Source organism: Medicago sativa, chromosome 3 (assembly GCF_051527215.1).
Source record: "Medicago sativa cultivar Bolivia chromosome 3, Bolivia_mono, whole genome shotgun sequence".
Classification (NCBI taxonomy): Eukaryota; Viridiplantae; Streptophyta; class Magnoliopsida; order Fabales; family Fabaceae; genus Medicago; species Medicago sativa.
Genome location: NC_140751.1, coordinates 79,789,713 through 79,814,286, shown reverse-complemented (window position 1 = coordinate 79,814,286; position 24,574 = coordinate 79,789,713). Strand labels below are relative to the sequence as shown.

Here is a 24,574-nt window from a genome sequence, read left to right as displayed (position 1 = left end):
TAAGAAACTAGGTTAATTTTTTATAGGGAAGTGTGGTTCATATTATTTTTATTGCTAAGTTAATTTTTTTTTTAGGAAACTTTATTATGAAATTAATTAAAAGTGCAATAACATTCACATACAATCTAGCATAACCATTTATATTTACGTTTTTGTCTTTTTTTAAGTAATGGAGGGGCATAAATGGAAAATAACAAATACAACAACTCTCTCCCGTGATGAGAAGACTAAAAAAACAGTAGGTCCCACATGTTTTAACTCTCTCTTCTCTCTTTCTCACCACAACCAAACAGGAAAAGGGTAGGACTTCTCTCCTATTTCTCTCTCTTCAACTTCTCTCTCTCCTTTTTCTCCTCTACCAAACACAGCGTAAAAGAAGAGGGATGGAATAATTATCCTAAAAGTTGTTTAAAAATATCATTTATCAAATTTTAAATGAGTCTCGACTTGGCCACACGTTTTTTCCAGCCAAACCTGCGTTTACTTTCTCAAACGTGGTTTCAACATTTTTTGTCTTGTTTGGATGAATGAAAACTGATTCCAGGAAACGCAGTTTAGGACTCAAAACTCCAGTTCCGTTGAAGCTGGTATTCCTAGCTTCTGCGGCAAAGAAAACGTGGTTTTGGCTTTAATTTCTCAAGTGGCAGGTGCTTTACCAAAATACCCATATTATCTTCCCCATTTTCCTACATAAGGATTGCAGATCTGTTTCAGATTTGCAGGAGAAATAGAGAGAAGAGGGGAACAACATGATAAATTAAACTCGAAACAAAGAAAATAAATCAAAAGTTTTGATTTTGTTTGATTTATGTTCTTACTCGGTGCTTTTATGGCCGTTCAAAAAAAAAAAAACTTGGTGCTTTTATGGAGTTGTTTGTATTATACAATGAGTAAGCTTTTCCCTTGGTTTGAGAAGGCAAAGGATAACGAGTAATGGATAAACGGAAATTTTACCCTATACCCCAACATATATACATTGACCCCTACAAAACATCAAAAATTCCAATTTTACCCTCTTTATCATATGACTCCCACCCCCACCACAAAATAAAAATTTTCCGGGAAAAATTAAAATTGAGATACCTACCAAATGGATAACATAAAAATTCAAGTGAGCATGTCTCCTCAATTCCTCAATCCCACAAATCTCATTCTTGATCAATTTTTTTAATTCAATCTTCTATTATTTTTTTCAACCCAGAAAAGCTCAGTTCATGGCAAAATTTGATAATTTTGGATATAGAAGGAAAAAGGGGTTAGTTTTTCAATTAAAAATTGGACCTTTTAGTTTTCAATTAAAAATGGATTAGGTAATGTTTTCATCTTCTTTTTTAACACCCCAATTGGCTTTCTGTTCTTCCTTTTTTCTCTTACATATTGTTATTCCCAATCACATTGGTTGATAGAAACCAAATTTTTTAGTAATGAATAAAAAAATTGTTGGTTATTTGGAAATTGGTTTTGGAATTGGTTGTTGGAGATGAAGGAGAATTCGAAAAGAGAAGAATGAAAAGGTTTCTCATATGAGTTTTAGAAATGCATTTTGTTAGAATTTCTGGAAATCATTTCATAAATATTCCGGTTTACAAATATTGTTGTTGTTGTTGTTGCTTGCTCTGCTGGCAATGATGGACCAAATGAGGCTACTGCATCAAATCTAGCTCCTTGGTATATCACAGTTGGTGCCAGCACAATGGATAGAGAGTTCACTAGTTATGTTCTTCTTGGCAACGGTTTAAGCTTCAAGGTTTGTCTCTTTATCTAGTTATGTCCAACTTCTTTTGATGATATATTAAATATATACAAGTTACTGTAATTTCTATCAATAGGATGAAATTAAGATATTTTCAATTTTTGTTTCTTGCAATTACATGAATATAATGACTCTCAATTATCTTGTTTGGTTCAATCAACGGGGGAAAGCTTATCGACTGCAAGATTCCCACAAAAATTCTACCCAATTATTAAAGCAACAGATGCTAAATTGGCAAGTGCAACAAATGAAAATGCGTATGTACCAAAAAATATAATATCATTAGTCATTATAGTTTAATAGTGAATAAAATTTATGTCAAGCCAATGTAACTTGATCTAATTGAACAATGCAGCGAGCTTTGCCAGAATGGGACTCTGGATCACAAGAAGGTGAAGGGTAAAATAGTAGTGTGCCTGAATGGAGGAGTGGATAAGGGAGAACAGGCTCTTATAGCTGGTGCTGTAGGAGTGGTCCTTGCCAATGATAACAATAGTGGAAATGACATTGAAGCTGAACCTCATGTTCTTCCTGCTTCTAACATAAATTTCTCTGATGGTGTAGAAGTCTTTCATTATATCAACTCTTCAAAGTAAGAAATCTAGCAGTCTAGTTTGGTGTGGTCTTTAATTAGAGCAAAAAATATATAACACTTAAAACTTGATCGTTTGGACTTAACTTTTAGGTCTCCAGTGGCTTATATTACACATCCAACAACAAAATTGCATACTAAACCAGCCCCCATCATGGCAATATTTTCATCCAAAGGGCCAAATACCATTGTACCCGAGATTCTAAAGGTGTTAATCATTACATACACAAACTGTGTTTTTCCTCTTGTAATCTATTGTTATGTGTCTGATATCTAACAACTATTGTTTACATTTTCAGCCTGATATCACAGCACCAGGTGTGTCGGTTATAGCAGCCTTCACTGAAGCTGAAGAGCCAACTAATGAAGAGATCGACAATCGCCGAATTCAATTTGTCTTACTCACCGGCACATCCATGTCAAGCCCTCACATTTCGGGAATTGCAGGCCTTTTGAGAACCTTGTATCCTTCTTGGAGTCCGGCTGCTATTAAATCTGCTATCATGACCACAGGTAAGAAGAAACTCTTGAAGTTTCTCATACTTCATGTCATTTCTTGAATCCCAAGAAATCTCAACTTCAGACTCAAAGAGAAGTTGATCAAATGGAGTCTTACCTTCCACTTTTCAAACTATTCTAATTTACGATTATAAAAGTTGCTTGTTAACATAAACTAATGCATAAACTGTAATGGAACTTTCAGATTAAAAAACTGAGTCAACCAGATATCTTTCACATAATCAACAAACATGTTACAATAAAACATGTTTGCTGAAACTTTTGCACTCTCAACAATATGATCATCGGCTCTTGTATATCCTTCACGTATTGAAATGGTGCGGCCCTAAAAGGGTCAACCCAATTACCCTTTGGATCGTCCAACAACAAATCCCATTAAAAATTTGGCATGAAAGACGAATAAGCGAGCTAGTACACAGTTTACTAACGTGACCACCTCGTCTCATAGCATGGTGCACATTGTTGTCAAAATCCCGACTTAAATCCTAAAATCCAGGATTTTGTGACTTTCTTCACCTTCAACGACTTAAATCCATAGTAGAATCCCAAAATAAGCAAAATCTATCGCTTTTGATTGCGATTCTACGATTTCTTATAAACTAAGTCATTTATGACTATATACCATTTATAACATATATTTAGTATTATTATTTTTTTGGTAAAATCCATCGATTTTGATTACGATTTTACAATTTCTTATATCGATTCTACAAAAGTCCTTGAGTAAAATCCTTCGATTTTGATTGCGATTTTACGAGTCCCGATTTTGCTATTCCCTTTCGACCTGAAGTAAAGTCCCGATTTTAACAACCTTGATGGTGCAACACAAGATCGTACCTTTTACTCCACCTCAAGAGACATCACATTCAGATCGACGTGCAACTCAAGGCAACAACCTTCTACGACATCTTAGGAATCACCTCATCCCTACCTTAGAAATAAATAAAGCATCAACGCGCTCCACCACCTTAAATATAATCAATTTATGAATAACTATCAGGTTGTTTCTATTTTTCATGGACCTTATACTTGAATCGGATAGAATCCTGCTCTTTACCCAAATGATTTCGCTCATTCCCAAAGTAAAAGACCAAATTACCCCTACGCAACTTAACATGCACAGCGTGACTTAAGTCACGTAGCGTGAGTTAAGTCACGCAAAGTGGCGTTTTTAGTTCAAAACTCAGCATGCAAGCCCAAAACACCATTTTTCTTTCCCTCCACCTCCAAAAACCCTAAAAGTGCGAATTTTTGGGTCATAATCTCAACTCCAAATCATTGCAAATCGTCAGGAAACAAGTTTCTACGCTCATCAAACATCAAAAAACAGGTAATGTATCCCCAAAACTCATCCTATTTTCCTGGTTTTTGTGCCTGTCACGTCATGTTTTTCAGTAGGGGGTAGGGCTCAGCGTGAGTTAACTCACGCTAGTTGTAAGTGTTGCGCAAGTTAACTTGCGTGGGAAGATAACACTAGCGTGAGTTAACTCACGCTAATGTGTTGCCCAGATTTTGAAATTTTTCACCTCTTAATTTTTCTTGCTTTGCTTGCCGCACAAGTCATTTATTTATTTTTTCTTTGTTTTTTTTTTATTGAGTGGCATGGTTGAAAATGTGGCGGAGGATGGCGTTGAGCCAGAACCGGGCAAAAACAAAGCTTCCGGTGAAGGTTCCGGCGTAGGCAAACCAACCAATGAAGTGAAGTTTAAAGTGAAAATTCCTTTTCAAGTTGAAGCTCACATACTTCACAATCAAGCAACACCGGTACCTACCGGAAACTTTGAAGAGAAGCCTAAACCGGTACCTACCGGTATTCGTGTTATTCAAGAAAACACCGGTTCATTTTTTACAACAAACGAGAGATGGAAAGATCGAGAAGAATTGCTTGGTTGGGTTCGTCGACAAGCGGCTAAGGCGGGATTTACTATTTCTATAGATAAATCTAGTACAATAGCGCCATACATGACGATGCAATGTGAGAGGAGTGGTGAATACAAGCCACCTAAGACGAGGAAGAAACCGAAGCTTGAAGGCACGAGATCAAGGAAGTGCAATTGTCCGTTTAGGTTGAAATGCTTCTTTGAAAAAAAAAACACAAGAATGGTGGATTGCAATGCTTTGTGGAGTTCACAACCATGAGTTGGTGCCAAAGTTATCCGGCCACCTTCTTGCGGGTCGACTAAAAGGGGAGGAGAAGCAAAGAGTTATCGACATGACAAAGAGCTTGGCAAAGCCTAGGAATATTCTCACGGATTTGAAGGAAAGAAACAAAGAAAGTTTGACAGTCATCAAGCAAGTGTATAATGCACGAACTAGATGGCGCAAGGGGCAAAGAGAGGACAAGACCGAGTTGCAATACTTGATTACAAAGTTGGAGAAGCATCGGGATGTCTATTTCACAAGAGCAAATAGCGAGGAAACCACTCTTGAAGATTTATTCTTTGTTCATCCGTATTCAATTGATATGCTCAACACTTTTCCCACCGTTTTGGTCATGGACTCCACCTACAAAACCAATACATACTGAATGCCATTATTTGAGATTGTTGGTGTCACCTCTACCAAAATGACCTATTCGGTTGCGTTTCCCTTTCTTTCCTTTGAAAGAGAGAATAACTTCATATGGACACTTGAGATGTTGGTTGGTCTTTTGACCTCAAAACACAACATGCCTAAGGTGATTGTAACCGATAGGGACCCCGCTTTGATCAAAGTCGTTGCCGAATTTATGAAATTTGGACCGTTTGTATGTGATTACGTGATTGTGATAAAAACGATGTTTTTAAGTAATTTTGATCAATTATGTCGTATTATCCAATAAACTTCTTAAACTGACATAATTTGGTTAAGTTATGAATGTGGCGTGATTACGGGTCTTTCTAGACTTATCACAAGTCTGTTCTGTTACTGCATGCATTTAATGCAGTTTCTGTTTCTGCTATGAACGTGAGTTAACTCACGCCAGTGCAAATGGCAACGTGAGTTAACTCTCGCACTGCATTACACTAACGCATGTTAACATGCGTGTTTTTTTTTACAAATAACTCAAACGCATGTTAACATGCGCAATGTCTTTCAACAAATAACATTAACGCATGTTAACATGTGCAATGTCTTTCAACAAATAACACTAACGCATGTTAACATACGTAACGTAACTTAACATACGTTAATAATTGTACTAGCGTAACTTAACATGCATAGGGGTAGTTTGATATTTTACTTTGGGAGTGAGCAAACCTGTTTGGGTAAAGAGCAGGATTCAATCGGATAGGCGCCATATGTTAGCACCTTTATGTATTGGGATAGACTTTGATTTGGAAAAAAGAAGGGGGCAACTATTAGCACCCTGAGTTTTTCATCTAACAAGCTCTCAACTTTTTGAAAATTTCATATAAGTTTTTTGTTTGGTTAAACTACTTTCGGTCTTTTCTTTATTTTTAAATGATATTGGTCTCTTATTTTATAAAAGGTATACTATCTCGACTCTTTTCGTATAAGTTGTGTTAATAGTTGTTACTTTATCTATGAAAGTTATATTTTTATTTTTCACTGACACATGTTATTATGTTAGTAATTGTTATGTTAATACTTTTTTCCTTTATATTATATCAAGGATTTTTATTTTTTTTTGAAACAGCAAATATTATTCTCGTCGAGTAAATGCAAGAAGCATAAACACTCGCGGATAAAACATATCAAGGATTTCTTAAGTTCAGGACTTTCTCATTGACCATGTCATGAAATGATCCCTAATCTGTATGTTGTCCATTGGTGGATGATTGTCTAGTTATTTTTATTTGTTTTAATTTGGGTACAAATTATAAGAGTAAATTATGTTTTAATCATGTTAGGCTATATACTTTGCGGAAAAATGCATATATCATGTACAAAAGACATACTAGTGTCTTGAATGAAAGTTTTCACCATATACCTGATATAGAGCCATAGAGAGCTAGGATCTTATTGGAATATTTTGTTTATATGTTATTCCAATGGCATCTGGTATCATGGTCCAGTCCAGAGCACTTCTCTAGTTTCCTTTGTTGTGAAGCAATAGTAAGTAATAATAATGCATTTAGACTATATATGAACATCTTTACAATTTATTGAACTTAATTCTATTTGTGTTTTTAGACTTTTAGATGAGCCACGCTTGTAGTCTTCTGGGGACGGTTGTTGTCCCTTGTCAATTTTGTTTGTGTCCACAAAGGATACCAAAAGAAATGCTATCCACTTTTTAATATATCCTTTATATTACAATAATATTCTTTGTTAATAAATTGATAATGTCCTTTACGTCATATACTTTTAGAAATTATACCGTATATATTAAATTATTAAAAGTTTATATGAAATTATTTTATCTCATGTCTCTCCTTCATGAATCTGAGGACCACAGTACCATATGCTTAAAATGCATCAAATTTTTCAAGATAAGAAAAACAACATATATTTTCCTCGAAAAATACCAAGCAGATTTATAATATTTTGTTTTTTGATAGAAAAGGGAAGAAAAAAACAACAACAAATTGTATAACCAATCGGGACAGACAACTGGCCATAGCATCTTGTCTTGTAACAAAACAAAAGTAAGGAGAATCTTTGTTGACTTTGGTCCAAGATCAGAAATTTATTTCTGACAAAAATTATTCTGCACTTTGTATTTGGTTCTGAATATGTATGGGTTACAATGATTCTCCGATTGGATGAAGCTAAATAATATCATGCAAATGCAGTTGAAAGAAACACGTCTTATATTTATGTTGAATGAACTTGCATCTCATTTTTAAAAATTAGTCCATAAGACGAAGTTGTCCAACAGCGTAAATATAATCAAATAGTTTAGAAATCTTAGTTACGTGGAAAACTCAAAGAGACGACTCAACTTGAAGACCTGTCTTATTATGGCTCTGTCATTTAAAATATGATCTGATATCAAAATAACTTATGAGTTTGAATTAGAAGAATCTTAGAGTAATAAAAAATAAAAGGGATTTAATATCTGAGAGAAAAGTCATTTGTTTTCTTTGACTTTCGATAGAAAAAGTGAGAGAAACGAGAGCATGTAGATCAAGAAATAATTTTACAGAATTATAATATTGATAGAAGAGAATTTCAATATTATAAAATAATTTGATAGAATTGACTTATCAAGAGGACTTTTTTTTTTTTTTTTTTTTTAGGATTATCAAGAGGACTTATGTCATATGTTGTTAATTGATAGAGTATAATATTAAATTCAAATTATAGTAGTTATGTTATCTTCTTTATTAAAATAATATGTTAAATTAATTTATCAAAACACAATAATTTAATATTGTGTTCATATATTGTTGATGAATAATTTGCAAGTATCTCTTTCAACACTATGAGCACTAAAATCTGTTGGATCCTTGTGCGCCCCGACTCAACAAGTAATGAGCATACATACTGTTATTAATAAAAGAAGGAAAATGATAACATATGTCTTCGGATCACTTGTTTAGAAGTCAAAATAAAGATTATTTTTTTTGTAATTGTGTATTTAACACATTGAAACTTTAAAAAAGAATTTTTTTCTACATAAAATTTGTAAATCATTTTCTCTTTTAAATTCTTAACAAGTTCCTTGGAGCACTTATTAACATAATCCATAAAAGAATAATCGGCCAGGTTTAACAAAAAAATGACCTGTAACTAACTTGGAGATTTTAGGCAGTAGGGGCCTTTGCCAGAAATATAGCATTGTATTATTGTGTTAGAGTAGTCCTAACAGTGACAATATGCTTTCATTTTTGTTGGTTGGTTAAAATTGGTGTTCAAACAAAATTGCAGCACATATCCAATATTTACACGATGTTGTGTTAATGAAAAATAATTGATTTTAACTTGACATCTCAACTTGATTAATAAGGTTGAGATACCTATTGCCAACCCTCTACATCCAAACAAACACGAACTTTGTATCTTTCACAAGCACGTAACAATTGTCCAAAAATGGAATTTCCAAATTCAAGTGTGTGGTCGGCTTAACAAAGCTACTAGATGAAAGTTTGAAATAGAATGAGGCCAACCTATAAAGAGAATGAGTAATGACATTTGTACAACTATTTAATGATAATTTTATTTTTCTCTCTTCCTATTAGTCAATAACAATAGAAAGAGAAAAGGGAAGAAAAAGAGTAAACACATGATATGAGTATGAGAGAGAGATAATTATTCAAAAGTTATTATAAAATGGTTGTACAAATATCATTTCTCAAACATAAACTATGTTAGTATAATTATTTTTAATTGGAATAACTATTTAATACTCACACTATTCTTATTCTTTCTCTCTCTCTCTCTTTTTTTTCTCTATTGTTTTCGTCCAAAAAAAATGTTTCAAAAGTTGTTTAAAAAATAGTTGTACAAATATCATTACATACAATCAAGTATCTATAGATTGTTTACTACACTCTGTTTATAATTTTTATATTTGAAGTTTTGAACTATGTTAGTATCATTTTAAAATTATTAAATAGTGTTCACCTTATTATTTTTATATTTTAAAATTATTAGCGGCTAGGTTGGCAAGCTTCACCAATCAATAGAAAATAAATCATATCTAAACATGTATTAATAATTATTTAAAACACTTTAATATCGATTTTGATACTTTTACTACTTGTTTTAATATGTTTTAAACGATTCTATCCGGTATACACTATCTAATTCATACCAAAAAAAATCTTTAATACAAAAATCGTTCTTTTCAGAAGCAGGGTAATATTCATACTGTTCCTTTATAAAACCCAAGGTTTTGCTTCTATTGCATTGGAAAACAAAGCAAAAGAGTTGAATTTCTCAAAGCAATGGGGTTACCAACTCCTACCCTTCATTTTCTCCTTCAAATTCTTCTTGTCTCTCTGCTTCACACGCCAACCTTTGCAGAGATAAAGGTGAGACATTACTTCAATTTTCTATTTGCACCAGTCTTGGAAAATCTCTACTAATCTCTAGTCCATTTTTGTTGTAGTCATATGTGGTATACTTAGGAAGCCATTCACATGATTCAGAAGAATTGTCTTCACTTGACTTCAATCGTGTAACGGATTCTCACTATGAGTTTCTAGGATCTTTCTTGGGAAGGTATTCTAATTCAAAACCATATGTTATATATATATAATTAAGTAACACATGATCAACTCAAAATCCAAATTATTATTTTTTATTATGATTGAATTTTCTTTCATGTAGTTCTAAAACAGCAAAAGAATCAATATTTTACTCGTACACAAGGCACATAAATGGTTTTGCAGCAACATTGGAAGAAGAAGTAGCAGCTGAGATATCAAGTTAGAGCTCAGAACATAACATTCTATTCTATTTTCTCTGTCTGGTTGTTTTTTTCTCTGATACTCTTTTGTGAAAATTACTTGTTGTAGAACATCCAAAAGTATTGTCAGTGTTTGAGAACAAAGGAAGGAAACTACACACGACTCATTCATGGGGGTTCATGGGGTTGGAAGATAGTTATGGAGTGATACCGTCCAGCTCAATATGGAACAAAGCCAGATTTGGTGAAGGTGTCATTATAGCAAATCTTGATACAGGTCACTTTCCTTATTTGTTTCTTAGCTTTGAAATTTAATAAATTTTTTATATGTTCAAAATTAACGGCAATAACATATTTTTTATAATAATAATAATGTTATTGATGTAAATTATCCACCAATTTTGTCTACAATTAACCTCTAACAAAAACCCCAAACAATTTTTAATTTACAAAACTCGAATTCGAGACCTTACTAATATTATTATTATTATTTCTAGATCGTTGACTCACACACACATGTGACATGCATGGATTGGTGAGGATAGACAAAGTTATCATTATATATATATCTGTATGTATCCCCCTGCCCCACGCATAAATAACGACCGATCAGAGTTTGAATATTATTTTATTTGGTTGAAAAGGTTGATTTCATAAGATTAGTATATTATTTGTTTGAATCTGGCCGTCATTGGGTTATAAAGTGTCGAGACAAATGATTTTCTACTCACAACGTATGGTTTATGAACTTTCACGTCTGATCTTTAGAAAAATTGAAATACCTTTTTGTGGTTGGAAGAAAATTCATAGAATAAGGTTTTGTGACACACGATGGTGTGGCTGAAATTCAGTTGTTTGACCTCAATAAGTCATAAACACCTTTGAAAATGTGAAAATGTGATAATGACCATTCAATCAACGTATGATTTTGGAGGAACACGTTTCTCATGTTCCAAGACAATGAGAAACACTTGTGTAGACCAAAAGACCAAGAATTTTGGTTTGGTCACACACACAAGATTTTCTCCTTCTCTCTCTTCTCTTCTCTCTTCTACATTTTCTCTCTCTTCTCTCTTCTCTCTTCTCTCTTCTCTCTTTGTGTGTGACCAAACCAAAATTCTTGATCCTGGTCCACACAAGATTTTCTCCTAAGGCAATATCATCGGACCAACCTAAATGAATTTTCAAAAAGAAAAAAATTACAACATGCCAACTTGCAAGTACATGATAGTTTATTCAAAACAATTAAAATGTAAGATTGTATATACCCGGATTATAAAATTTAGCCCCATTCCCTCAAAAAAAAAAAATTTAGCCCCATGACTTGTTCAAAAAAAAAAAAAATTAGCCCCATGACTATATAATATAATATTGGGTTAATACCCCTTTTAGTCCCTGTAATATGAGCGAATTCCGGTTTTAGTCCCTGTAAAAAAAAAGTTTAGATTCTGTCCCTAACATTTGAGATTCTTCCACTTTTAGTCCCTCACCTGAACCAGTCAGCAGAATCTACTGACGTGTCATGCTGACTGTGTAATTATTTTTATTTTTTATTTTTTTTATTGTGCACACGTGGCATTTGTGATTTTTTTAATAAAAAATTCTTAAAAAAATAAAAAAACGAAAAAAAATAAAAAAAAATCTAGAAAAATTTATAAAAATTAAAAATTATGAAAAAAATCTTAAAATATTGGAAAATTAATTTTCAGAAATAAAAAAATTCTAAAAAATTGGAAAATTAATTTTCAAAAATAAAAAAAAATTCTAAAAAATTTGAAAAAAATTCAGGATTTTTTTTTAAAATCTGGAAATGTTTTTTACGGATTTAGCCAAATTTTTTAAACAGGAATTTTTTTAAAATCCAAAAAATCCCAAAAAAATAAAATCCTAATCTTTAATAATTAATTCTAATCTTTAATCACCAAACAACCTCCCTCTAAAACCCAACTGCTACCAGCGTGAGCTCACAGGAGGGAAAAAAATTGCAACTTAAAACAAAAAGCTGAAGCATCATCCTCTAGAACCCACATCAGCAGCATAGCCCTTTCTTCTTTCCTTCATTTCTTTCTTTTCTCTTCTCTCTCCTCACTTCTCCTTCTCTCTCTCGTTCTTCATCTTTTTCTTTTCTTTCTTTTCTTTTTTTTTTTTTCAAACAAAAATTACAATTCCCCTTCTTCTTTCTCTCTCCCGTTAATTCTTCTTCTTCTCCATTTCTTTCTTTTTTTTCTTTTTTTTCTTTTCTCTTCTTCTCTTTTTTTGTTTTTTCCCTTTTTTATATATACAAACAACAACAAAAATAAAAAATAGCTGTTGATTGGTGGCTTTTTTATATATACAATTTACTTTTCTAGTTGATTGGTGGCTTATTTTTTTAAGATTTTTTTAATAATTTTTAATTTTTATAAATTTTTCTAGATTTTTTTTTTAATATTTTTTCGTTTTTTTATTTTTTTAAGAATTTTTTATTAAAAAAATCACAAATGCCACGTGTGCACAATAAAAAAAATTGCACAGTCAACTGACACGTCAGTAGATTCTGCTGACTGGTTCAGGTGAGGGACTAAAAGTGGAAGAATCTCAAATGTTAGGGACAGAATCTAAACTTTTTTTTTTTACAGGGACTAAAACCGGAATTTGCTCATATTACAGGGACTAAAAGGGGTATTAACCCTATAATATTGTAACGTATATGGATCTGATTAATAATTAAATTCTTGATTCAAACCAAAGTAAATATTTATTATAATAACTTCGAGTTCATGATTATAACATAACATGAACATACAAAATTGGGTGTTTTGATATCCTGAGAGAGGTGGGATTGTGAGTATGCCAAGGTGGGGTTAGTCCTATCCAATCAAGACAAGAAAATTGTTATGTTTCAATTGTTCATACATCAGCTTAATAAAAAAAAAAATATTACATATTCAAAATTCTCCCCAAGTGGTGTAACCGTGAAATTAAAGTGAGTGGGCAATGAGGCTGAAATAGGACCATATAGGTAGCTTTTAGCCAATGGTAATGTGGATATGAGAATAGGGTGAGTAGAATTTTCCAATTTTGCTATATGCTTCCTAGTGGTTATCTTACTTTGTCCACACTGCTACTTACTTTTGTCCCACTGATCCATCTGATCCTCTAGGCGTTTGGCCTGAATCAAAGAGCTTTAGTGATGAAGGGTTTGGACCAATTCCATCAAAGTGGAGAGGAATATGTGATAAGGGGAGTGATCCTAGTTTTCACTGCAACAGGTACTATGCATATTCTATTAATTCATTTATTTATTTATTCATTTTCTCCTTATCAATTCCAAAGAAGGTATAAATATGTTTTTGATACATGTAAATGTACTACTTTATATATTTAGTTCCTATAGAAATATGTTTGTTTTGTACTAGAAAAGAAATATTTTGTTTTAAGTTTTTATAAATACGCCACTTTTTGCTTAAATGAGTTTGCCTTAGATTTTATTTAGACAAATTCACTCATGAAAACTAATGAATGTACACAATTTTTAAGTAATCAAATCATGGTTATTAAGTTGTTTAACAGAATTATGGGGTAGTGTCCAATTATTTCTATTGCTATGCATTTTTCATTATCATTTCATGGAATACATAGGTTTTTTTTAGAGGATGGAACACACAGGATTGTTAGCATTGAAAATATGGAATAAACTGCCTTCATCAATTTATTCAAAAAAAAAAAAAATGCAAAGTGAGTAGGAAGACAGTTACCAAAACCTTCTCGAACTAAGAGAATCTAAATGATGGATGACCTAACATATTACGAGTAAAGTCTTCTCAAATCTCTAAAAGAAACAAATCCTACCAAACATTGAAATTATTCAACCCTAACTGGCAAGTTTGTATGCACATCAATTATATTCGCTATAAATATGAGAAACTACGAAGTTCTTATTCTTAGTTAGACACAAACAATTAAACCATCTATTCTTCAATTGTGGACAAAGAAAGGTGACTTGACAGAGTAAGCATATTAGACTAAGAAGTTCATATAATCATTAATCATATATTCTTAAAAGAGTGAGAATATGTTTTTAACCGATCATTGCTGCAAAATATTTATGATGTTGTCGATGATTAATCTTGGTAAAAAAATCTAGTTAACTATTTTTAGTATGGTCTCTTATCCTAACCAAATTTTTAATCTACAATGTTCGAATCAAAGATACAAATAAAGAGTGTGCGCATCTTCTTGTTGAAAAACGGATGCTTATTGACAAAAAAAAAAATTGTGTTTTTTTATTCAAAATAAAACATTGTTGACTTATTTTGTTCAAAAAACACATAGTTGACTTATAAATTATAATTGCAATATGTTTTCTCTTCTTTTGGGACAAAAACAATAGTTAGAGTGTATATAAATTAGAGTATAAGAGAGAATTGTCCCATAAATTGTCTCAAAATGGTTTTATAAATATCTTTTCTCTTTTCTTATTACGAAAATGATGTTTTTCACCTTTATATTCCGTTCATATTACTTTATAAAGTTTTTTTTAGGGAGGTGTTTATGCTATTTTTCTTATACCAAAAAAAAATAGTTTATGTTTTTCTTTTTATGACATGATCATATCTTAAAGGAAGATCCAAGTCCTTGTCAATTTTATTGCCATATTTTTTTATAATTAATTTTATTGCCATATTAGAAACACGAATGCTAAAAGTGATAAGTGTTCCAAAGTATATTAATATAAATTTAAAAAGTATTCAAAAGATAAACTTTCAAAAGAGAAATGTTTTCAACAAAACGCTAGTTTAATCAACCACGTGATTGGTCTGAAATGGTATGAGCTTCACAAATATTTTGATAGAACCGGAGTTCAATTCATTGGCTGAACTCTAAAGGACTAGGGTTCTTTTCCCTAAGAATTAGAAGGTTAACAAAAAAACTAATTTAGTCGGTAAGAATTCAACATTTGCTTTATAGAAACACAAGTTCATATTCTGCCACTAATACAATGTAAGAATTTCTTTGGTGGATAAGCATTTTTTAAGCCTTATAGTAACTTTTTCTTTAGTACATAATGTATCTACTATGAATCACAATAATCAGAATGCAATATAGATGGTCAAAATAATTGTAGGGGTTGGTCTAGTGCCGATGATCTTCAATTCTTTAAAGAATGTTCCGAGTTAGAGTATTGTGTTAAATTGAAAGGAAATAAAAAATGGATTTAAGTCATAGAAAAATCAAATAAAAGATGCATACAAAATTATATCACTTACTCTTAGGTTTTGAACAGAAGTTTGTGTAAATCTAACTAATATATGTATGGAAAAAACAGGAAACTGATTGGAGCAAGGTATTTCAACAAAGGCTATGCTTCTAGACTAACTGTTCCACTAAATTCATCCTCTGAGACACCTCGTGACAATGAAGGCCATGGATCTCATACTTTATCAACGGCCGGTGGAAACATGGTACCTGGAGTTAGTGTCTTCGGTCAAGGCTATGGAACAGCAAAGGGTGGTTCACCAAAAGCAAGAGTTGCATCATACAAAGTTTGTTGGCCTCCAATTAATGGTGACGAGTGCTTTGATGCAGATATACTTGCAGCATTTGACGCGGCTATCCATGATGGTGTTGATGTCTTGTCTGTGTCACTTGGTGGCTCTGCTTCTAACCTTTTCAATGATAGTGTTGCTATTGGATCTTTCCATGCTGCTAAGAAGGGTATTGTTGTTGCTTGCTCTGCTGGCAATAGTGGACCAAATGAGGCTACTGCATCAAATCTAGCTCCTTGGTATATCACAGTTGGTGCCAGCACAATGGATAGAGAGTTCCCTAGTTATGTTGTTCTTGGTAACAATTTAACCTTCAAGGTTTGTCTCTTTTTCTAAACAAGAAGGCAATAATATTATATGTGCAATTTTGGTGACATTTTTGTATGTGACATTAATCTTGGTTTTGGATTACCTCTAGTCACCAATCCCACACATTCAGGCAGTTAAGACATTAGTGGTCGTTGGATTGAGACCGGATGGTCCATGTTTCATGTTTGGTATTTTAGATTTAAGAGGAAAAAAAATCAAAATCGGTATTGTAACCTGGACCATATGATCTCAATCCAACGACCATCAATGTATTGACTACGTGAATGTGTGAGATTCTTTGTGCATGAGCCAATGTTATAAGCTCTAAATTTGAAGTTAAAGGGAAAAGTGTTTTAGTCCTTTTAGCCAAGAACTTGTGGCAACAACAATGCAAATTCATCTTACTTGCAATACAAGTTTTTTTTACCACAAATAACACAAGACAAAAAAAAGTAAAAATAGGCCTGGGGACCCTATGATTACATAATTGTGCCTGATCGTGATATTAAACATCACACAAGTTAATGCAATTTTCTAGCTGTAGGGTGGCATTAACATATTTTGAACTTTTGCTTATTGAAATTACAAGAATACCTAGACTCACAATTATCTTGTTTGCTTCAACTGAAGGGAGAAAGCTTATCAGCTGCCAGATTAGCAGACAAGTTTTACCCAATTATTAAAGCAACAGATGCTAAATTGGCAAGTGCAACAAATGAAGATGCGTAAGTATCAAACAACTGAATATCATTGCTGAATCAATATTTACATTTGGCATAAACACAACACTATAATAGTGAGTATAGTTTATGTGAATCTAATGTAATATTAACGAATTCAATAATTAATGCAGCGTGCTTTGCCAGAATGGAACTTTGGATCCCAAAAAGGTGAAGGGTAAGATAGTATTATGTCTGAGAGGAATAAATGCTAGAGTAGATAAGGGAGAGCAAGCTCTTCTAGCTGGTGCTGTAGGAATGGTCCTTGCCAACGATAAGACTACTGGAAATGAAATTATAGCTGATCCTCATGTTCTTCCTGCTTCTCACATCAATTTCTCTGATGGTGTAGAAGTCTTTAATTACGTCAACTCGTCCAAGTAAGAAATCCAGCATTCTATTTCTAGTATGGTTTAGTCTTTAATTAAAGCAAATAAAATCTTAAACTTAAACTTGATTGTTTGGTCTTAATACTTAGGTCTCCAGTGGCTTACATTACATATCCAACAACAAAATTGCATTCTAAGCCAGCCCCTTTCATGGCAGCATTCTCATCCAAAGGACCAAATACTATTATACCTGAGATTCTAAAGGTGTTAATCATTATCAGACACCAAAAGAATGCTTTTCCTGTTGTAACCTATTGCCACGTGTTTGATATATAACAAATCTTTGTTAATTTTCAGCCGGATATCACTGCACCAGGAGTGTCGGTTATAGCAGCCTACACTGAAGCTGAAGGGCCAACCAATCAAGAGTTTGACAATCGCCGAATTCAATTTAACTCAGTCTCCGGCACGTCCATGTCGTGCCCTCACATTTCAGGAATTGTAGGCCTTTTGAGATCCTTGTATCCTTCTTGGACTCCTGCTGCTATTAAATCAGCTATCATGACCACAGGTAAGAAATTCAAGTTTCTAACCGTTTCTTGTATCCCAAGAAATGATAACTTGAGCATAACATCTAATGAACTTTACTGTAAAATTCAAATTTATAGGCAGTAATGATGAATGTTAAATTTGGTATACTTACGCCTTTAACTTCGTACAATCTGAATTTAACCAATTTAATTGTCAAATTGAAATTTTTCATGAAGCAGATCGAAGTTACAAAATTTTGGTATGATTCAGTGCTAAAAAAATATTGTCATTACCATATAACATTCATTTCAGCTTTGCCATAATTGTCCTCTATTACTTTCAGCTACAACATTAGACAATAAGGAGGAACCAATTCTGAATGCTACTAAAAGCCAATCTACGCCGTTTAGCTACGGAGCAGGACATGTTCAGCCAAACGATGCAATGGATCCTGGTCTTGTTTATGATATAACAACGAATGATTACTTCAACTTCTTATGTGCATTAGGCTATAATGAAACACAAATGTCAATATTTTCAAAAGGTCCTTACAAATGCCATAAGAATTTTAGCATCCTCAACCTAAACTATCCTTCAATCACAGTTCCAAATATCTCTGGATCAGTGACAGTTACAAGGACATTGAAAAATGTTGGTGCTCCAGGAACGTACATCGTTCATGTTCAAAATCCAAGTGGAATAACTGTTTCTGTGAAGCCAAATATATTGAAGTTTAAAAATGTTGGTGAAGAGAAGAGGTTTGAAGTAAAATTGAAGGTGAAGAAAGGAAAAGCAACAAAGAGTTATGTGTTTGGAAAGATGATTTGGTCAGATGGGAAGCATTATGTTAAGAGTCCATTAGTTGTGAAAGCTGTTTAGGTAGCTAGAAATTGAAGTGATTTATTCTAAATTTAATTAGTGGCTAATTTGCATTTCTAGTTGATTGGTGGCTTTAATCTAAATTGTATCATATATAGCCACTAATTAAATTTTCGCTTATGGAAATTTTCTCTTGCTATGATTGATAGTAATGACTGTGTAAGAGAAAATAGAATAATTAAATAATATTAACGTAGTTGGTTTTCTTTTACATTTGAATTGGTCAATATCATGTGACATTATATCACACAAGTGCAATCCGTATCCGATTAGGCCAATGAAGGTCGGTTTCTTTGGCCAAGAAGATACATATATGATTAAGAATTAAGAATTTAAATTTGAACTATTACCAAAAATACTCTCCATGACAACTAAAATTTTCTTTAATCTTCTTTGGAAAATCTTTGCAACCAGAGTAGACATGGCAAGAGGACTTAAATATATAAGTGCCTTCTTGAGCTCAACCTGATTTCTCATGGGTCCAGGAGTAATTGAGGAGACAAAATTCATCATAGACCTTTCTATTCGATGTTTTGAAAATCGAATTTGACTACAGGTGTTGTTGTGGTGCTTGTTAAATGAGGAAGTCTTATTTGGTCACAAATATTTGTACACGTTATTTGGACACAATCATACATATTTCATTCTACCTTTTTTCTGATCATGTATGTGTGCATGATATCCTTCATGATAAAAACACAGAGGTTACACAAGTATGTTGCTTTGTTGCTTTGATCCAGGACATCGAAGATTTTCTTCATCAAGATTGGCATGTTTGCATCATTCACATACTCCGAGAGGGAAAAAGTTGTGCAGACTTTTTAACTAAGCTTAAAACTTCTTCTAGCACTGATCTCATGGTCCACCACTCTCTTCATGTTGACATATTGGACCTTCTTTCCACGAACTCCACAGTAACTTGGTTTCATAGAGCTTAGTTTTTCTTTCATTTTGCTTTGTTTTTTCTTCTTTCTCTTTAGCTTTGTAACCAAAAATATTTGTGTATGTGTGCTTGATTAAAAAAAATAATTTGCGGATTTATTCAAATAAATTATTCAAATGTTTGTGATCAACTAAATATTTGTACCCTTAAAAAATAGAGTATTGCTAATAAGAACCAGACATTGTTTAAGAATTTTATTAAAGGAAATTTCATCTTGGAAATATAATTTATTATTTTTGTCAATACAATAATTACACAACTTTTTAATATAAACTTATGGGAAATGGAGTCTCCCTGTGCAGTTAAAGACTGGTCGGGGTTTGAACACAGATATTGCATACTCCCTCCGTTTCAAAATGAGTGTCGTTTTAGCAAAAAAAAAAATTGTTTCAAAATGAATGTTGCTTTCAGTTTCCAATGCAATAATAACTTTTTCTTTTCAATTGTACCCTTCAATTAATACTATGTTACACTACTTCCAAAGTATTATTTTTTCTCAAATGAAAAACAAATCAATAGTTGATTAGGATAATTTGGTAAAATTGCTATGACATTTGAATACTTTATTATATTCCTTAATCTGTGTGCAATTGGCTAAAGCGACACTCATTTTAAAACGGATGAGGTATATTATACATTATCCCTACCAACTGAGTTAAGAGGGCAGTTAACCAATGTCTTAAACCACTCATTAGCATTGTATTTTCCGTTGCTTGTGTCTCGGTCAAAGTTGAAAACAAACTGCCAAAACCGCTTTAAACCGGACCAAACAAAGTAAACCATACAACCGGTCCGGGTTTCTGTAAACCGTCGGATCCAGAAAATAACAAAATCTGAAAACTCACTTCTTTTTCCCCAAAAAACGTATGAGAAAGTGAGAAATTAGAAGAACACCTAAATTCCTTTCTGCGAAACCTAATCGGCCACCGTTTTGCACGAACAGGTTAGTCAATTGAATCTCCTGCTTTGCGATTCTATTTCTTCTCGTTCTGTTAATTTATTTGATCTGATTTTGTTGAAGGTTAAGAAGATGGAAGCAGAGGTGGTGGATGCAGAGTTAGTGTTACCAAACTATCTCAGTTTTAAGAGAATTCAAATGTATGACAAATACCCTAAAGGCCAATCCAGAGGCAGACACTGGAAACATCTTAAGCAGATTATTCAAGCTGAAAATTACCAAAATTACCCTCCTGATGAACCCAATTGTGAGTAAAATCATTTATTATTACGATTTATGAAATTTGTGTTTCTCGGCTTAGGTTGTTTCGACATGTAGAGAGAAGACTTGTAGATTATGTTGTAAAAAAGAGTAGATAAGATGGAGCGTGGTCAAATCAGTAGAAGCTAGCTATTAAGAAAGATCTAGAGATTAATGAATTGAATAGATGTATGATAGAACATTATAGCTTCGTTACTTGTTTGATCAATGCAGTCGACCAAACTTAGTGGGATAAGGCTTGGTTGTTGTTATTGTTACTTTGCTTCTATACTTTTACTTTCTTAGTTTTGTTATTTGTATTTTCCCTTTTCGTATGTGGTCTATGTCATAGAGCGTTATGGCGTAATTTGATCCATGTAGCCTACCCCACTTGGTGAGATAAGGTTTGGTTGTTGTTGTTGTTGTTGTTGTTTTTGCTTTTGGTGGATGTGTTCTCTTCACTCTAATTGTGCTTTTTTCACTCTAATGATATTTATTCTTTCATTTGGAATACTAAAGCAACAATTGTAAGAATCTGATGTTTAACCTCAATGTCGGATACTCCTATGTCCCAGTTTTTGTTGTTGTTATATGTGTGTCTTCCATGGAAAAGAATCTTAATTGTTTTTTTTTTATTGGATTGTCTTGCAGATGTCAATATTGAGTCACCCCCTTCTATGCATCCATGCAAGAGAATTTGCGATATTACAGGCTATGAGGTATGTAGTGATCTTTATTGCTCTTGTTTGTGATGTTTCCCTGCAAGAGGAAGTGCTTTTCATTTTGTGGAAAATGTTTGCAAAATATCTATTTGAAAGGCTATTTTCACATATTGTTATTTTACAAAAATTATGAAATTAACTATGTTCTATTTATCTATTCTATCCTTTTTCTTGTCACTAGTAATACTTTAACATTTTACTGAATCTGTTGATGGCATTTGAAATTGAAACTTATGACACATGCACATTGCTTTTGTGCTAGCATTCAAATTTTGTGATTTTATCTTCTAATTACTTGTGGTGATAAAAAAAATATTCTACTTACATGCGTTGAAATTTTTGCATGCTATGCCTTCTCAAAGAATTATATTTTACTTTCACCTTAGGATGCGCAGTAGAGTGCTCAATCTACTGTTCCTTTGATATTCAACAGTTACAGCTTTTTGCCAGCAAAATTCTTGTTTATTTTTCTCATCTTCATACCCAGAACTTTTAGTACAACACCCCCCTTGTACACTTTCATCTCACCTAGCTCAAGATATGAAATGAACAACAGGAGATAATGTGTTTGAATGTCTATGACATTTACTTTAATGTCCATGGCACTTTTATCTTCCACTTACACATCACTTAACACTGCTAAATTGTTTGAGTGGATATTAGTTTGTTTTCATGTAACCTGATGTTTATCTTTCTTGCATGAGTGCCTGTTTTATTTGGGTATTCTTAGACATGGGAAAGTACAGGGTAAGTTTAGACATGGTTCATTGTATCTGTCCTGTCAATATTTGGAGCTGAAATGTTTTCAGCTTGACCTAATTTAAAAGTACAAGTTTGGTTGAGGTTTAGATCTAGCATCTTAGTTGATAAATGTCTGAAATTAAGAATCATTATAGTTGGAATTGGGTGGAGTAGTGTGAAGTATTTGTATACCGCATTATTTATCTCCTCTTTATACTTCCCTTTTTCCTTACTTGAAAGACAGTGCTGCAAATGAATTGTGCAACAAATACTAGATTGATTTAGGATAATGTAACAACCTGAATAATATCTTATTTAGTCCCACTAGTTGAACTTGATTTCTTTGTAATCGTTGAACTTCACACTGGTTTTTTTGGATGCCATAGTGATGCTGACCTTTTAAGCACCTTGACTTAAATATACCTTAACATTTTCCATTGAATTAACTTTTTTTTAATAGAAAATGTTAGTAGTTAGATTAATATTCACTCCTTCGTCTTTAATAGAAAATGTTAGTAGTTAGATTAATATTCACTCTTTCGTCCGGATTTGAACCCAGGTCCTCCAACTCCTTATCTCTTGGCTCAAACTAGTTGAGCTACCCCCACAATTCCATTGAATTAACTTCATGCTAAAAGCCTAAAACAACACACGACTAAAGTTTGTTTATGGGTATTATATTACTTGGTGTGAAGTATGTTTGTTTAATTAATTATTTAACTAATTGAGAAAATGTTAACGGTGATGATAATTATACCATGGCATACCAAGCATTTGCGATAGAGAATTAACTAATCGGTTTACTTTGCAGGCACCTTACTATGATCCTAAGACTAATCTCCGGTATGCAAATACTGATGTTTTCAAGATGATCAGATCGCTTCCAAACGAGTCTGTGCAAAGATACCTAGGTCTGAGGAATGCAGCTGTCGTTCTTAAGTAGTCATGTCACTTACTCTGACATCTGAGACGATGTTTTCTTTTATCAATCGCTGTATTAACTCTTAATATTTTAAATAGATTTATGGGGTGTTTGCAACAGCTTATGGATGATTAGCAGAATTTTTGTAAATTTCCAATATGATTTAATACAATGATTATCAGTGGCCTAATCATATTATTACATATATGCCCACCAACTGACTTAGGATCAGTATGTTCAAAGTCACTAGCAGAAACTATCAGTAGTAAAGAATGAGCATATATCCAGGTAGTTCCATTCTACTGCTTCCGTCCTAAATTTTATGTCGTTTTCACAATTTCTTTGTTTTTTTTTTTTTTTTTTTTGAGTAAAACGTTTTCACAATTTCATATAAATTAGGAAGTGGAATTCATGTTAAGGGTATATAAAAGATAAATTAAAGAATTGAAAGAAGATAGAGTAATAAATAGTTGAGGGTATAGTAGAAAAAATAACATTAATGCTTAATTGGTATTGTGAAACGACTTATAATTTGAGACAAATATTTCTTTAAAACGACTTATAATTTAGGACGGACTAAGTATGAAATCAATTCAAATAAATATGACCAATATTAATTTTTGTTATTTCGTTTGAATAATTTAATTTTTTTGTTAATATTTTTATTTATTTTCCAAAACACTTTATATTTAATTTAGTTAATGCTTTTGTGTATTATATTATGATGTTGATATTTTAAAATCTGAAAGTTAGATAGAAATCTAACGTATGGTCTTATCCCTCAAATTTTTAAGGAAAAAAGGTCTTGGTAATATGAAATTCAATTAGCTAAGTAAAATACTTGTTCAAATTAGAAATAAAAATTGGATACTGATCGAGAATCTTAATTTTAATTTAAAAATTTAAGTGTTACAAATTTTAAATAGATAAATGATAAAAATAAATATAATATATCATGAAATTTAAATAAATAAATTTAAATTTTGAGTATTAGATAAATTATACATTATTAATTTTCTATCGTTCTTATGTATTAAACATGACTCTTCAAATCATGCATATCAAAATGTAACCAATAAAAAGATCATGCATATCAATCACCAATGACACCACCAACCAACTACATGCACGACACCATCAATATATATTTAAAGAGGCTAGAAGAATATAAAATTGAAATTTTGTTCGAATATTTTTACTTTCAATTCATTCATATGACCAATATTAATTTTTGTTATTTTGTTTGATTAATTTTTTTTTTGTTAATATTTTTATTTATTTTCCTAAACACTTTTTATATTTAGTTTTGTTAATTCTTTTGTGTATTATATTATGATGTTGATATTTTAAAATTTGAATACTGGGTAAAAAATTAAGGTATGGTCTTATTCCTCAAATTTTCAAAGGAAACAGGTTCTGTAATACGAAATTCGATTAGGTAAGTAAAACACATCTTGTTTAAATTAGAAATAAAAATTGGGTACTTCTGATCGAGAATTTTAACTTTAATTTTAATTTTCAAATTTAAGTGTTACAAATTTTAATTAGATAAATGATAAAAATAAATATAATATATCATGAAATTTAAA

General features: G+C 32.2%; 3 protein-coding genes across 4 annotated transcripts; all 3 read left to right on the top strand.

Annotated features, from left to right (window-relative positions):
- Positions 1-1,076: 1,076 nt before the first annotated feature.
- On the top strand, positions 1,077-9,715 carry LOC146940652 (subtilisin-like protease SBT5.3). 2 transcript variants are annotated; one of them, XM_085754364.1, is made up of 6 exons: positions 1,077-1,747; positions 1,924-2,010; positions 2,109-2,345; positions 2,439-2,553; positions 2,645-2,858; positions 6,505-6,952. In XM_085754364.1, the coding sequence occupies exons 4-6, from the start codon at positions 2,500-2,502 to the stop codon at positions 6,525-6,527; spliced, it is 291 nt and encodes a 96-aa protein (XP_085610490.1). In that variant the 5' UTR covers positions 1,077-1,747; positions 1,924-2,010; positions 2,109-2,345; positions 2,439-2,499; the 3' UTR covers positions 6,528-6,952. The 2 variants fall into 2 exon arrangements, with proteins under 2 accessions (XP_085610490.1, XP_085610491.1); XM_085754365.1 differs by lacking the exon at positions 6,505-6,952 and adding an exon at positions 9,605-9,715 and having other exon boundaries at positions 1,077-2,010.
- Positions 9,662-18,670, top strand: LOC146940651 (subtilisin-like protease SBT5.3). The gene is made up of 11 exons (XM_085754362.1): positions 9,662-9,787; positions 9,865-9,977; positions 10,086-10,183; positions 10,274-10,441; positions 13,307-13,415; positions 15,473-16,010; positions 16,632-16,726; positions 16,855-17,100; positions 17,199-17,313; positions 17,407-17,620; positions 17,924-18,670. Exons 1-11 carry the CDS (start codon positions 9,701-9,703, stop codon positions 18,457-18,459), a joined length of 2,319 nt encoding a protein of 772 aa, XP_085610488.1. The 5' UTR covers positions 9,662-9,700; the 3' UTR covers positions 18,460-18,670.
- Positions 18,671-20,206: 1,536 nt separating this feature from the next.
- LOC146940650 (chromatin-remodeling complex subunit) lies at positions 20,207-23,175 on the top strand. The gene is made up of 4 exons (XM_085754361.1): positions 20,207-20,345; positions 20,424-20,607; positions 21,252-21,319; positions 22,875-23,175. Exons 2-4 carry the CDS (start codon positions 20,433-20,435, stop codon positions 23,004-23,006), a joined length of 375 nt encoding a protein of 124 aa, XP_085610487.1. The 5' UTR covers positions 20,207-20,345; positions 20,424-20,432; the 3' UTR covers positions 23,007-23,175.
- The last annotated feature ends 1,399 nt before the right edge of the window (positions 23,176-24,574 follow it).